The 15,598-nt window shown below is 42.5% G+C and overlaps 1 protein-coding gene and 1 pseudogene across 2 annotated transcripts in view; both read right to left on the bottom strand.

The window, feature by feature from the left end:
- PTPN21 (protein tyrosine phosphatase non-receptor type 21) overlaps nucleotides 1-15,598 on the bottom strand; it is a 67,120-nt gene extending 51,522 nt beyond the window's left edge. For both annotated transcript variants that reach the window (XM_060095747.1, XM_060095748.1), the window contains exons 1-2: nucleotides 15,519-15,598; nucleotides 11,197-11,578 (exon numbers count right to left, since the gene is read on the bottom strand). In XM_060095747.1, coding sequence (XP_059951730.1) covers nucleotides 11,197-11,376 — 180 coding nt within the window. In that variant the 5' untranslated portion in view covers nucleotides 11,377-11,578; nucleotides 15,519-15,598. The remainder of the gene's footprint in view (nucleotides 1-11,196; nucleotides 11,579-15,518) is intronic.
- Nucleotides 3,607-3,959, bottom strand: LOC132489029 (HIG1 domain family member 1A, mitochondrial-like; annotated as a pseudogene).

The raw sequence follows: 15,598 nt of genomic DNA, 5'->3' as shown, positions 1-15,598 counted from the left end.
AATGGGTCACAGATATTGAACAAATAATAATATGTAGTTTTAGATATAGTCTTCATTATTAAAATGCTTCATTTTTCTTTCTGTTATCCTACTGCAATATAGAATTTAGAAGTGTTCTTTTCCTTAGGTCACCATTCAAACATAAATCTGACTTCAAAATACATGCCAGAAATAAAAGTACAAACAAATATGCATTTGCAAAATATGGGTGAGAATTAAGGTTATTTTCTAGATGATTCATTCCAAACTTTGGGCGGAAGAGAAAGGGTACTATAGGGAATATCTTTATTCTCAGTGGTATAGTTGTGAACTTAATTGGCTGACTTAATGACAACACCTTGAGTCATTTTTCTCCAATCCATCTTTCTCAGTAAATTATTCCAACCAGTGAACAAATTTACATGATGAAAAAGAAAATGGAAATGACTAAAGAAAAATAACTCTATACTACAACAAGTGTCCTGCATCAGGACCTCCCCTTGGTCTGGACACTGCCCATCTTTGGTCCACTCCATCTCTGAGATGGTGGGAGGAGGAAGGAAGTCAATTAACACAGGATTAAATTAAATATATGTAAAGCATCTAGTACAGTGCTAGGCACCTTGTCAGTACCCGACAGAAAGCTGTTGTTACTATCCCGTATCATATATGAAAGAAACAAAATCCAGAGAAGTTAAGTTGGTTTCCTTGGGCCACACAGGTAGTGTACAGGGATTTGAACCCATATTCAACTAGCACCAAAACTCCACCTTGTTGCCTACAAAACCCTGCACTTTGCCAACTGCAGTTGAATTTGATGGTACAAAGTTCAATCTGCTAAAAATCCACTTGATATCGAAATTAATTTGTCAAGTCAAAGTCTGAGCCGTGTCAAGTCAAAGTCTGAGCCGTCTAAATAATTGTAACATGACTGAGCAAAGACAAGTTGTTTTTATATTCACAAGGAAATGAGCTGTTTCCACCCAGCATGAAATTACTTGTGTATTTTCTTAGCCTGCTCAGTTAGAGCTTGTTCAAAATAACACACTCTGTCCTATTTATAAATAAAAACTCTGCACACCTGTTAGTGATTTCATTTGGATGATCTATATAAGGTGGCACAAACCCTTGATAGAAGTTATTTCTATAACATGCTGCTACTTCTCATATAGGATTTGTGACATGCGTGTTTCTTCTAGTGAAATTAACACCTTTTTTCTTTCTTTTTTTTTTAAATTAACATCTTAAGCGGATTCTTAAGAATTTAAATGGCCTTTGGGTATCCTGTCAGTTCATTAAAAGATAAATCCAAGTGACATTTATTTATGAACAGACTGCTTGGAGAACCAAATAGGAAAATATTTGCTAAACCAACATATTGTTAAGACAGTGATATGCGCAAAGGCTTTGTTAACAGAAAAGAAAATGCCATGTTCAGGTAGGGTGTGTATCTGACAAGACGAATGAAGTACAGCGCTCAACAACTGGCCGGGGGATTTGGTTAATGCATGAAGGAAATATGAGTCATCCATTCATTCACTGGAGAACTGTCACATACCTACTGCCTAGGTGGGCACAAAGGTGCTGTTTGGTAGGGAGGACAGACTTGGATCTACCATCAGAGGTACAATAAAGGAACTACCATTCACAACCTCCTCCCTTTCCTCCTTGAAGGGAGATTTTTTTTCCTTAACATTAATTGTCCAAGTGAGGAAATGAATACCCCATATGGCCTTTCTTGAGATCTAAAGATAAAGGCCATTCAAAACAGGCATTTGCAGGGGAAGCGGGGGAGGAGTGATACTTCAGAGGCAAATTATTTTCTTAAAAATATGAAGGTCTTGAATTTTTCACAAATTTTTCATCCTACCACCACCTTCACTCTGGAGAAAAAGATTAGGGAAGAAAGATCCTGTTAAGCCGAGAGAAGGGGAAAGATTGCCTCATGCAAGAGGCTTCTAGGCCCACAGCCTGAGCTCACAAACGACTGAAAGAGGGGTGTATCCAAGACCCACCTGAAGTTGTAAGCAAAATTCTGCATTTTGATCACAGTCTCAAAGGGGTTCATGTCATTTATAATTTTAAAAGTCAAAGTTCAAGCAGAAGTGTGACAGATACAAACTCAAATTCTGGCTCTTCTGCATAGTAGCTGTATGATTGCCCAGATTTGTACAGCAAATCACCCAATTTTTCAGAACTTCAGTTTCCTCCTTTTAAAATGGAAAAGATCATGCCCAACTCTTTGTGAGGATTAAATGAGATGCGGCATGTCAAGCTTCCAGCATGACAGTGTTCATCCACCCGCGAGGAGGACAGCAGAAAGCTGTTAGAGTGTCTGGTATTATAAGGAATTAGATCTGAAACCATATACGCCAAGAACAATGACAGAACTTAGAGCCCCTAAAACACCATCAGTTCCCCACGTCTGCCATTTTGTAACAACTCACAAACCTCCCCATAGGAGCAAATTCATCTCAATTCCATATGGTCATGAGACCACCTTTTTTTTTTTTTTTTTTTTTTTTTTTGCGGTACGCGGGCCTCTCTGTTGTGGCCTCTCCCGCTGCGGAGCACAGGCTCCGGACACGCAGGCTCAGCGGCCATGGCTCATGGGCCCAGCCGCTCCGCGGCATGTGGGATCTTCCCGGACCGGGGCACGAACCCGCATCCCCTGCATCGGCAGGCGGACTCTCAACCACTGCATCACCAGGGAAGCCCTGTGTTCACTTACTTTAATAACACTACATTTACCATGTTATCACCATGGAATGCAAATTCAGGTTACACAAGAGAATTTCACAAGTACAACAAAGCATTCTGTAGTATACCAAAGTTTGTATAATGTCTGACCAAACCAGCTTGCTCATAAATCACTTCCATTACAGGCAACTTATTGAGTTTAACATTTATGATTCTTTCAGAGAAAATAAACAGACTGCACACATTTAAAAAGTATTTTTCATTTACCTTTGCATTAGCACTTAAAATACACACTTCTATTTCAAAATGCCATTTGAAAATTATTCTAATATAACAGCAGCAAACTATAATTCTGCAATTACAAAACAGCTAAACGGGGATCTACAGTTAAGTTATTCTCATGTTTACAACTATGATTCTGAAACAGATACTACTTCAAAGCAGCTGTCACCAGCTCTTTAGGTTTGGTTTAAAAACACACACATAGTTGCTGGAAGGTTTATAATGTTGTAGTCCGTGCACTGTTCTGAAAGGGTCCTTCAAGAGCCAACCAGACCTTAAAAACAGCACTCAGTCCACAAGGCGTCAGAAGGAGTTAAATTAACTGGGGTAAATAGGATTCCTACATTACCTCAAAAGCATATGACATTCTGCAGCAACTGGGAGCATGTTGTCCTCTTTACAACTAATTTTATCAGAAGAGTTCAAGAAGGTGGACATTGTACCACTATCAAGTGCATTTAAAAGTGACATGTTTTTGTGCTAATCTGACTCCCCTGAATGACCTAGCTAGTGAACTAGTCACTAGGCAAATCAAGCCTGCAAGAAAGGAAGCCAGTATTCAAATTACCATGTTATTGTCCGACCCACAGAATTTATTTTCAACATAAACATATAACCTCAACATGAGATGTCTAACTAAAGCAAGCACCACCAAGACCAAGACAGCATCTCCTCTTCTAAGGTTTAGGTTTTGCCCAGAATTCTTGATACATGGAATAGCCCATACCAAGAGTCATTGCTCCCACAACAAAGCCTTGGGCTGCCACACGCATGTGGATCAGGTGAACAGACATTTTAGTATTGCCCGTTCTTCAATTTATATAATCCATATGCAACAATTGCTGCAAAACCTGCCATTCTAATGGGGACAAATGGTGCCTCTCTAGCTTTTCGGATAAGTTTAGATCCCTGATCTTCATCATATGAAGAAAGAGAAACATCTGTGTCACTTGACATAGTGACTGAAGAATCTTCAGACAACGGCACAACGTCACAGGCTCCTACCGGCTTCTCGAGACCACACTATTATGATAGACCATTGGTGACAGAGATTCAAGGACATCTCCAATGTCTCTTAGGTGAAAAATCCAGCACTGGGAGAAAAACATCTCAGACTATTATTCCTTAAATTTCTTAGAAATTAAGTGAAGGTTGAATATTCCATTTCTTTAAGTAAACAGGTGTCCAAATTCTGTAATAACTTGTGTGATAATACATTAGAAAGGGGCTTCCCTGGTGGCGCAGTAGTTGAGAGTCCACCTGCCGATGCAGGGGACACGAGTCCGTGCCCCGGTCCGGGAAGATCCCACATGCTGCGGAGCGGCTGGGCCCGTGAGCCATGGCCGCTAAGCCTGCGCGTCCGGAGCCTGTGCTCCACAACGGGAGAGGCCACAAGAGTAAGAGGCCCTCGTAACGCAAAAAAAATAAAAATTAAAAAAAATAATAAAATGCATAATATCTCCATGTTTATATGTGTAGTCCCTCTACTTATTTATATGACTAGTTATTAATTATCTAGACCAAGTAAGACAAATAACAGAAAAACTAAAATCAAGAAAAATCCTTGCTCATTTATAATCAGGTTTGGACTTTGGAAAGCTTTCTTTATCTAGGTAGAGAGGCCAGTCTTTACATTTGCTTCAGATGGTCCAATAGATCTAACTAAACTATTTACTGATCCTTGTCTATACCTCAATCTTACCTGTTTTATAACATACATACCTGAATGAATAACTACTCAGCCCAAAGGTTAAAAAGTTTGCAGGTATTATACTCTTACCTTACACATATTTCAGCTATTTTTAGAGTCCAAATGAAAACAGCTAGTACAGAAGGAAATGTGCATGAAATTCTTGAGGTCTGCTCAGATAACAGTCAAGATAGGTCAGTGGATATTTGGAATACCTAAGACACTGATTTAAAATAAAACACTCTGAGGGCCAAGAACACTTTCTAAAGTTGTGCTTGAGAGTAATGGTTTGTATTAGTGCTTGATTCCTCTCTATTCCAACAAATCCCTTAGCCAAAAAATTTCTCCATTCGTCAGAAAACATTATAAGAACCTGTTCAAAGCTCAGCAGAGAAGTTGACACTCCCCTGATAGAGCAATCTAACCTCAGAGAGTCTCTAAAACCCTTTTTCTAAGTATTTCAAAAGAAGGCCCAAAATGAAAAAGAAATAAAATCTAACAAAGAAAGGTTCTTTTCTACCTCTGTTCAAAGTTGGTAAATGTTCAACTCTCTCCAGGAAATAAAATCATACAGGAAATAAAGGCTGACTTAACTGAACTGAGTCTGTGCTTATCAGTCTGAATTCAAAACAAGAACCTTAATTTTTAAACTAAGTAGGCACTGATTCAGCAACCATGTACTATGAGGTACAAGGCACTCTTCCAGACACTGGTGATGCCACAGTCCTGCTCTGATGGAGTTTACATTCCAAAGGATAAAAACTTGACATATGTGTGATGCACTTCAAATATAATTTTAAAAACATTTTCTGAATATCTGTGATAAGCCACAACAGGGTAACCAAATATCAAAGGCTATAATTATAATTTTAAAATGAGAGGCCAAAGTAAGAACTTCTAAGTTTTGTTAGACTTTTCAACTTATTCATCAAAATGCTTTGGAGGGAGCTTCCGTGGTGGCGCAGTGGTTGAGAGTCCGCCTGCCGATGCAGGGGACACGGGTTCATGCCCCAGTCCGGGAAGATCCCATGGGCCCGTGAGCCATGGCCACTGAGCCTGCGAGTCCGGAGCCTGTGCTCCGCAATGGGAGAGGCCACAACAGTGAGAGGCCCACATACCGCAACAAAAAAAAAAAAAAAAAAAAAATGCTTTGGAGGTCACCTTAGGGGTGGCTTAGGATCAATCTCAATTTCAAACCTGTTATTTGAAAAAGTTATATATGTAGGCCATACATGCAGACAACAATGAGGACCCTCCTTCCCCTCTACACAAAACACTCAGAAATAGCTGAAAGAAAACTGCCATCTAAAATTTAAGTTATAAAACTAACACATAATGTGTGTGTTATCATATCATAGCAGAAGCACGAAAAAGTTACCTTCAAAAGGTTTCCAGGATATTTTTTTTTTTTTTGGCCATGCCATGTGGGTTACAGGATCTTAGTTCCCCAACCAGGGATCGAACCCAGGCCACCGCAGTGAAAGTGCCCAGTCCTAACCACTGGATGGTCAGGGAATTCCCCAAAAGGTTTCCAGGATTTTTAAAACGGCCCTGTTTCCTAACTGGAGGTTTTAAAACTTAAAATAAAAACTCCAACCAAACGTAAATTTAAGCTGAATAAGCACATTAAGATAAAGATTAAGATATATAAGAAATGATATTTTGCAATGAATCTATTTAAAACCCATGACAGCATGATTAAAATGTGATTATTAAATGTAATATAAGATTTAAAAAGAATTCTTGAAAAAGACATACCCTAAAGAAAAAATATAAACCTTAATCCAAAATCTCATTAAAAATTTTTTTGTTTAAATCCTAGGGGTTAGGTTGAGGGCAAGAGGGATGAAACAGAGAAGTAAAACCTATCAGAGAAGTAAAAGCCTACTGAAGCTCTATTTGAGGGCAATGAGGCAGTGACATTGTACAAATTAATTTCAGCTGGCATGAAAATAGAGGTTCAAATATGACTGCTAAATGACAATGGCATACTAAAATTTTAAGTTTAGCAATGTAAGAAGTGCAATTACCAGCGGCTGCTATACTTATTTGTACTCTAAGAATGTTTTATAAAACAGGCATGTATTCATCTCTTAGTAAAAGGAAGAAACAAAGATATTTACAAAAGCAAGAAAAGAGTTAATTTGAAGAGGTCAGTCACCACAATGTGGAAATGGGAGTCACAAATAACAATAACAGTGCTGAAGAATAACACTTCCTGAGTTTCCTAAATACTAGGTCCTCTATTAAATGTTTTACATTTAAGATTGTATCCTCACAACCACCGTCAAATAGACATTATTATCATCCCCAATTTACAGATGAAAAACCACTGGACTTGGGGAATTAAGTAAGGTGCCCAGCGGCACACAACTGGTAAGTGGCAGCTGGGATCCAAACCCAGGTGTTTCTAATCCAACTGGCACATGTCTTAACCACTCTATTAAACAGCCTTCTCACGAGGCCAGTAGCGGCAGTGCCCACCCTAGCACAGCCCAGAAAGGATACACGGAGGACTTGTCTGGTCCGTGAAGCAGTACTACTCCCCTTATGAAGATACGGAAGGTTTTCTGGGCAATTTCACTTCTCTGATTCCAGGCTCACCAGGCAATTTCTGGTTTGCTCCAGCTTCCACATGGCCTGCCTGAAGGGAGATCATGGCCCGGCCAGAGGGCACACATTCTTGGGGCCCCTGGCAGTTCCAAATCTCATCGTAAATTACTGAACTTGCAACCTGGTTTTACAACTTCCCAATGAGCTGGGTTAACGCAGGTCTTACTCCCTGAAACAGGTTCTTAAGGCTGACCACCTCATTCTAGACTGTGATATTCTTTCAAGGACACACTGCCCCATGGGAGTAGTTGTGCCCAGCTGATACACGCCTCTCTCACCACCTCCATCAAACCTCTCTAACATATACTTTCAAAATTAGGAAGTTTTCTAATTCCCCTTAAATTCTGTAAAGACCCCCAATAGCTTCTCTTGAAAAAGTGTTATGAAACTCAATGAATGATATGCAAGGAATTTCAACAGCTCTGAGAGGACGGTGCTGTAATGACCAGCAATATTTTCCTGCAGCAATCATTTTTTCCCCCCGTTTTTAAAAGCCACTTTCCACAGTTCAAATATGGTGGGTTCAGAAAAAAGTTGACAATCTAAGTTAACTATATTGGATACAAATATATTAACCCTTTTGTTTTTAGTTCCTTAATGTATTATCAAATACCTCACACAGTCAAAAAACAATGAAGACTGACAAGCATCATTTAACCACACATTCAGCTTAAGCAATAAAATATTACCCATATAGTTGAAGCTGCCAGGTACAGCATTACAATGGTATTATCGTATAGCCCTTATAATTGTCATAATAGAAGTGAAATGTTATTCAATGAAGCAAGGAAAGATTTTTCCCCCCAGCTTAAATTTGGGCAGTAGCAAAGCTTATCAGCCAAATCTACATGCTATGATAATTCTGAGTTTTCTTGATGGGAGAATATTGCAAGATAACATACCACTCTCTCTTGGTATGAATCTCCTAAGTGATGTATGGACACAAACTAAGAACGGGTGTTGCCCTGACTCAGAGGATTTCTAAACAGTCATTGGGCAAGATTAGGCCTGGGCCTAAGCCATCTGTTTACATGCTACAGAGCAGAGTTTCCGGAGCTTTGAAAAGTTTGCTATACAAACTTTCTAACCATGACTGTCCTTAAATGTTGGAAATAGTGGGACGGCCTGTCCAGGGGCAAGAGATTTTCTAGGGACCACACCTGTTCCATTTAGAGCACTCTTCCTTTCTGTTAAAAATCAGTCTCGGCTTCCCTGGTGGCGCAGTGGTTGGGAGTCCGCCTGCCAATGCAGGGGACACGGGTTCGTGCCCCGGTCCGGGAAGATCCCACATGCCGCGGAGCGGCTGCGCCCGTGAGCCATGGCCGCTGAGCCTGCGCGTCCGGAGCCTGTGCTCCGCAACGGGAGAGGCCACAGCAGTGAGAGGCCCACGTACCGCAAAAAAAAAAAAAAAAAAAAAAAAAAAAATCAGTCTCATTATATACCCATAGCTGTATGAAGTTGCTTGTTCCTGAGTCTGATAACCTCAAACAAGGGATGGCAACTTCTCTGGGCTTCTTGACTAACAGAGAAGCAAAGCAATGCCTGTGGGTTCAGTTCAACCTGTACTTATTAAGCCCATTCCACGTCTAGTACTTCGGGTACAAAAATAAATTAACCACAGTTCCTCAAGCAGTTGACTCTAGGCGTTGTAGGCAGACCTGGTGCATGAGGAAGAAATTACAGGAAAAAGAAACCAAAATAGGAAAAAAGGAAAAATGGGTGAAGGAAGCAAAAAAGATGGAATGAATGCAAGTAGGCAGGACCAATCACTGAGGTCGGCGCTCCTGGTTTACTTTCTCCTTGGGCCGCTCCATTTCAGTTTCCTTCTAAGGTTCTCCCTCTGTTCAACCCCAAGGGGTATGCTACATCGTCTTCTTCTCTCATACCCTCTCCCAGGTTAACTGGCCTAGGCTGAGGATTCCCAAATCTCTTTGCTCCAGCCTGGATCTCTCACCTGCACTCCAGACCTGCACATACTCTGCCCGCTCGACGTCCCCAGTTGGCACCTCAAACGCAGTACGTCTGAAACTGAACTCACCACACACCTCTCCCAGCTCCCCTCAAACCTGTTCTTCCTTTTGTGTGTCTTCCCTCAGTTATATAGTCCCCACCATTTACTGGAAACCTTAGGATCCACCTGGACCTCGGCTAGTCCCTCCCCATTACTTGATAGGTAGGTCCTGAAGATCTCCAGATGCCACTCACTTCTCTCCAGCCCCATCCAAACCCAAGTGACTACCAGCTGCACCACAACTCCACTCCTTTCCAGTCATTCTCCAGAGGGTTCACGCTTCATAAAAACAGTCACACCACACGCCTATTTAAAAACTCTTCACTAACTTCCCCACTACTTTCAGGACAAGCCCAAACCCTTTAACAAGAACCCCGCACTGGGTGGCCCCTGCCCTACAACCTTTCCTCTGCCTGTGTCTTGGGCCTTGTGCAGTGCCTTTGTTGGCATAGTCTTTTCCAGCCCTTGAGAGGACCACCTGCCCCACCTTCAGGTCCCAGCTCAGACATCACTCGCCCTGGGAAGCCTTCCCTTTGCTGCCTCTCCCTGCTGTCTATAGCACCCTCTACTTCCCCCATCATAGCATGCATCACACCTGCTTTCTTACTGGTATCAACAGTAGGGTGAGCTCCTAGTATGTATGAGCTTGGCACTTAATAAGTCTTTAATAAAGACTGATCAAATGATTGGATGTTCACCAGGGGCACAGCTTATCTATTCCTGACGTTTTATGAACTACACCATTAGCAGGATTTCCAGTCAAGACTACAACATAGGCATTTAAGTGAAATAACCCGTTTTTCCATCTTTCTCTTACCCCAGAACCAGGTAGCCAAAGACTGGAAGGGACCTGGGTTTAATTAGAGCCCTTTTCTTCACAGGCCTTACACAGCATTTTGAATTTAAGACACTATATGGATACTTGAGGACTTCACAGCTTCCTACAGACTGGATTAGGGGTTTTCCAGGGCAAACTTCCCTCTGATTACTGTAACAGACTATAGTTATTAGAGCTATGGCTTTACATGCACATTAAATCACACCACAGGCACCACTGTTATCCCATGGTTCAGATGAAGGAACCAGAGCTCAGACAGGTCACATAACTCACGTAATGTTAAACAACTAATTGATGAAGAAACCAGAATTCAAACCGAGGCAATGTCTCTCGAATTTTGGCTTGGCCTGTGCAAAATAATCAATGAATGTTGAATGAATGAATGAAGTCAGTAAACTGTACTACATCAGGACGACCCATGTGGGATTACACCGGAAGACCAGAACTACTTGGATAATCCAAAATGCATTCCTATTTTTTTTTTTTGCGGTACGCGGGCCTCTCACTCTTGTGACCTCTCCCGTTGCGGAGCACAGGCTCCGGACGCGCAGGCTCAGCGGCCATGGCTTATGGGCCCAGCCGCCCCGCGGCATGTGGGATCTTCCCGGACCGGAGCACGAATCCGTGTCCCCTGCATCGGCAAGCGGACTCTCAACCACTGCGCCACCAGGGAAGCCCCCCCCCCCCTTTTTTTAACGTGGCTTAAAACAACCATTTTATTTTGCTCACAATTCTGTGGGTCAGGAATTTGGGAATGACTTGGCTGAGTGTCAGCTGGATGGCTGGGGGCTGAAAGGATCCATTTCCAAGACGGCTTCTTCACTCAGATTCCAAAATGCATTCTTATCTCATTCTGGGTAACATTTTGGGGGAACATATAAACATTTTCAAAACTCAGGCATTGGTAATTCTCTTACGGGGCACATCCAAGGAAAGACCTCTTTGCACTGTATTATTCCTTCCTGGTGGGGAGAAGGGCTTACAGGCTCATACTCTGAGAAGACAGTCCGCGTGCACGATAGTAGCTGGGAAGTAAGGAACAAAGCCCGCCCACAGAAGCCTGCAGCCTTTTCTGGGGCTTACCTCCCGCAGCTCCAGTCTCTGGGCCACAGCCTCCAGGCTCTCCTGGCCAGTGCTCTCCACGGACAGCGTGAACTCTACAAACTCATTGTTGAGCAGCTGGATCCGGGCAACCAGGCAGCTCTTGCTGGATACCGTGTAGCGCCGGGTGCGTTTTAGTTTCAATCCAAATGGCAGTGGCATCTTCTTCTCCCTTCAAGAGTTGGAGGGGTGAAAAGGGAAAAGCACCTCCACCAATCCAGTGGTGGTAATGGCGAGAGAAAGCGATCCTGTCCTGAAGAGAGGAGTACTGTAGAGTCTCCGGCTGCTCACCCAGCAGCTGCTGCCGCCATTAAAAAGCAACTGAGTCTCCAAAGACCAGGTGATGGGAGCACCCACGCCAGTGCTGGGGAAAGAGGAACACCGGTTACATAGGCAATAGCAACTCTGGGCTTTGTTTTCAAAAATAAAAAGTAATGAAGCTGTATCTAAGCTTTCCCTCTCTTCTGGAAAAATAAGGCATTAGCAGGATCTGGGAGGCAGTGGGGAAGTTTATCATCAGAGCTGTGTTACGCCCTGGGTCAGATTCCACCCCTCACTCAATCCCACAGACAGTGGTGACAACGTGTGGCTAACTTCAGGATTAAATGAGATAATGGCTGACACTGCTATAACCCCAAATTTAGTAGCTAGCATGAGTGGTCCTCTTTCTATTTTAGATAAAGTGTTGTTTTTTCATAGTTAACTCTTTTTGGCTCCCCGATACTCCAAATGTTAGGGTTCTTTAGTCCTTAAATGAGATAATTGCAAAAAACCTCCAAAAGAGCTTCGTTCAAGTCTCAGTCCCAATTAGGCAAATTAACCCTGAACCCGAATGGAATAATCCCCTGTAACACATGGCAGCTGTGAGGTTCAAACGAGGCGAACACTTAACAAGCATTTGTAGAACTCTCTGGTTTATAAATATTTACGTCACCAAATCGATTTATTTATAAACAAATTATAAAAGACCCTACATATGCTTGTTATCGGATTACCACCAGACGCGTGGAAGTTCTGAAAAGCGTGGCCCTGGCCCCAGCCCCTTTCCGGATGGGGACGCCTAAAGAGGCGGTGAGCCTTCACCTAAGCGGGGCCACAGCCCAGAAAAGGAGGGGGGCGAGGCCCTTAAACGCCCTCCCGAGTTAATGCGGGGAGGATGCTGCCCAACAAGCCCGTGAGGCCAAGAAGACAAGGGATAGCTCCAGCTCCTCCCTCGTCCTCCCCACCACGGGAAAAGCAGGCGGCGTTGCCCGAGCAACTCACAGCCTCAGAGGCTCCGGAACCCTCCGCCTGCGGCCACGTTTCCGGACGGATGCTCTAGGAGAGTACAGGCTCCCGCTGATGCCAGAGGGAACACTTAAAGGACCCAGCTAGAGCCCCAGAGGCGAGGGAGAGGTTTGGGCGGGGTCCATTTGAATCCCAATTTGGAGCTTCAGGACCCCCGCCAAAATATGCGACTTAAAACTTTTATAATGGGCGGAAGCAAACTGGCCTTGAGCGGCAGCTTGGAACTTTTACATTGGCTGGATTTTTGTTCCCCTAAACGAGTCGACAAAATCCCGGATAGTTCCAGAATCCCGGGTCGGTTCCCACCCTCCGTTATCTTCTGAACAGAGGCTTCCCCCGAGGATGGATCGTTTGGCAAGGCTCGGCCGCGGCTGGTTACCCTGAACTTGGGCCGGGAACCGCGCGGAGGAGCAAGGGCAGCCCCCAACCCTCTAATCTGGCGGACACAGAACCCAGGCCTCGGGAGAAGCGGCTTTCTCAGCCTCTCACTAGGACGGGCTGAGTTGGGAACCGATCCCAGATTCCTCATTCCCAGTCTTCTGCTCTTTTCCGCTTCTTCTACTGCGTCTCAGCCCCAGAGGCGATGGGCACTCAGGGCTGGGGGGTGGCAGAGCTAGAGTATATAGTTTAGCTATTACACTAGGCTTTGCCAAACTTAACATTTTATAATTCCAATCCAAAAAAGTGTATTGCGTCTCTGAGTACAAGGCAGTGTAGTGGCCCTTCAGAGAAATCTAAGACGAGTTCTAATAAGCCGTCCTTGCTCTTAAGGAGATTACAAGCATGCTATAATTACATACATGGCTGTATCTCTAATAAGGACCCAACCACGATTTTCTGTTGTTTGGATTTTGTTTTGGTTTTGAGCTCTGGTTATCTCCAGATAGTAAGAAAAATAAAAGTTAAAAACCAGGAATAGAGGAAGAAGGCCAGAGGAAAAAAAGAAAACTAGAACTACATAAAGAACTGTGTTAATTAACATTTGTTGTGTACCTTTGGAAGGTAAAAGCACCATGCTAAAGGGGGGAATAGAAAATAGATATTACGAAAAGACATGGGCTCCACCTGCAGTTTTCAATGCTCTTTTCTATGCCAGGGTATAAACCAAATAGATAGCTGAGGCAAAATGAAAGAAAAAAAATCAAGAAATGAGAACTTTAAATAATAAGCTTTCAACTAGAAAATTGCCTGATAAGTTATGAGTGTTTGTATAAATTTTAAAAGATTATATATACATATATATACTAAATACCCTTTCAAGTGATTAGATGGTGAATTTAAGTTTTACATAGAAATTATGGTAACTGGAAAGAGGACAGATTAAGCCGTACAGAGGAAAGATGAAAATTTGCATTGGTGGGTGTTCAAATATGGTATTCTCTTCACTATGCCTTGAAGGCAGTAGATACTACACTATATAAAACAATGCCTTGTAGGCAGTAGGTACTACACTATATAACTTAATCATTAACTTAAGCTCTGATGAAGCAAACAGAGTAAAACTTTTAGTTGTTCCTGAGTGTGAAATATTTTACTGCATCACGGATAAAAGCCAATGTTTTCTCTTTTTTATTTTGGTAGATGTTATAATGTAATTGAGGGGTGTAAGCTTAATGTAAGCTTAATGTAAGCTGAGGGGTGTGTGTATCAGATGCATTTTTTCCCCCAAGATCTATCCATAAGAATAGCTTGCTTTTTGTTTATTAAGACATGTAAAAATAATTTTCTGCTTAATAATTTACAATATTAACAATTGACACATTTAATTTTCAGTTATGTGCAGTATTTGCTACCAAATGATGTCATACAGTTATGAATGTTTGCATAGAGGAGTAGAAATTTAAGATGGTTTGGGGGATGTCTGTTTCGGGTGTAAAATAATATGAAACAATTTGAAAGGTAGTTGGATCTGGAATTCTAACGTATCTAACTACTAAAGTAAACAGAAAATTCATAATTAGCTTTTGAAGGAAAATACTAGGAGATATTTTGTTTCTCTACCAAATCACTTTGTTATGAAATAAAAAACAGGTATATATTAAATTCTGTTCAAGTTTTCAGAAGGCAGTCCGAGATACTTGTGAATTCATTTTAATGTTTTTACATCACCTTTCAGAAGTTCCTCAAATACAGTTTAATTCTGAATCCTGTAGTTTCCCGCCTTGTTGCTAAAGTCCTCACTACACGTAATTCTGCTAATGATGCTTTCAAATAAAACAATCACTAAATGAGTATATGACATTTTTAGAATATATAGATCTATAGCATTAAATCAAACGCATGTTTCTCCTGAACAAAACATTTATGCGTAGAACTCGAGAATAAAATGTGCTAGGAACACCAGACAACTACTTTCAGAGTAAAATTTCTATCATATCCCAAACTTAAAAAAAAAAATCTGTCAGCAACCATTAGGCATACAGCGTTTGTCACCTGGAGCACACGGAGTGTTTTGAACGTGTTTGCGAGCCTACGCTATTATTATAAGGCTTTCTCAGCAAAAAAGAAAATTAAGACGGGCATGCCAAGAGCGGCCAATCTAATCAGGATTTGCAGAAATCACAAGTCGGAATTTGCAGACCCAAGAATTCTTTTTTCCAGAGTAAACAATCTTTACTCCAAAACCAAAACAAGTCATCACCACGAAACAGTCCTTCCCTACTCGCCTTCTCGCCAAAGTTACCTAGCAAATCTCGCACTTAATATTCTGAGAGGCACAAATATGCCTAAAACGTTTAAAACTCTTATCCAGAATTAAGCCACTACAATCAGCCGAGGAGTTCAGAATACAAGTTCAAGACCCCTTTAAAAATTACTCAAGTAGATCAGAGAGAACCTGGAAAAGGAAGACTTTTTTCTTTGTTACGCTCCTGCCTTAGGTCTGGGAGCCGGGACCCATCCTCCAGGACTCCGGGGCCGACCGACGCGCTCCGGGGTCCCAGCTCGCGGACACACGCCAGCGCTCGGCCCCGCGCCCACCAGCCCGCCGCCCGCCGGCCCGGACCCTGCGCCCTCACCTGCTCCCGCTCCCGCATCCTCGGGGCCGCGCGCCCCGTTCAGCGGCCCGCCTCCCGGGGCCCCGCCGCGCGGCCGCCGC

This window comes from Mesoplodon densirostris, chromosome 4, assembly GCF_025265405.1.
Source record: "Mesoplodon densirostris isolate mMesDen1 chromosome 4, mMesDen1 primary haplotype, whole genome shotgun sequence".
NCBI classification, from domain to species: domain Eukaryota; kingdom Metazoa; phylum Chordata; class Mammalia; order Artiodactyla; family Ziphiidae; genus Mesoplodon; species Mesoplodon densirostris.
This window is presented reverse-complemented; position numbering and strand designations above follow the sequence as displayed.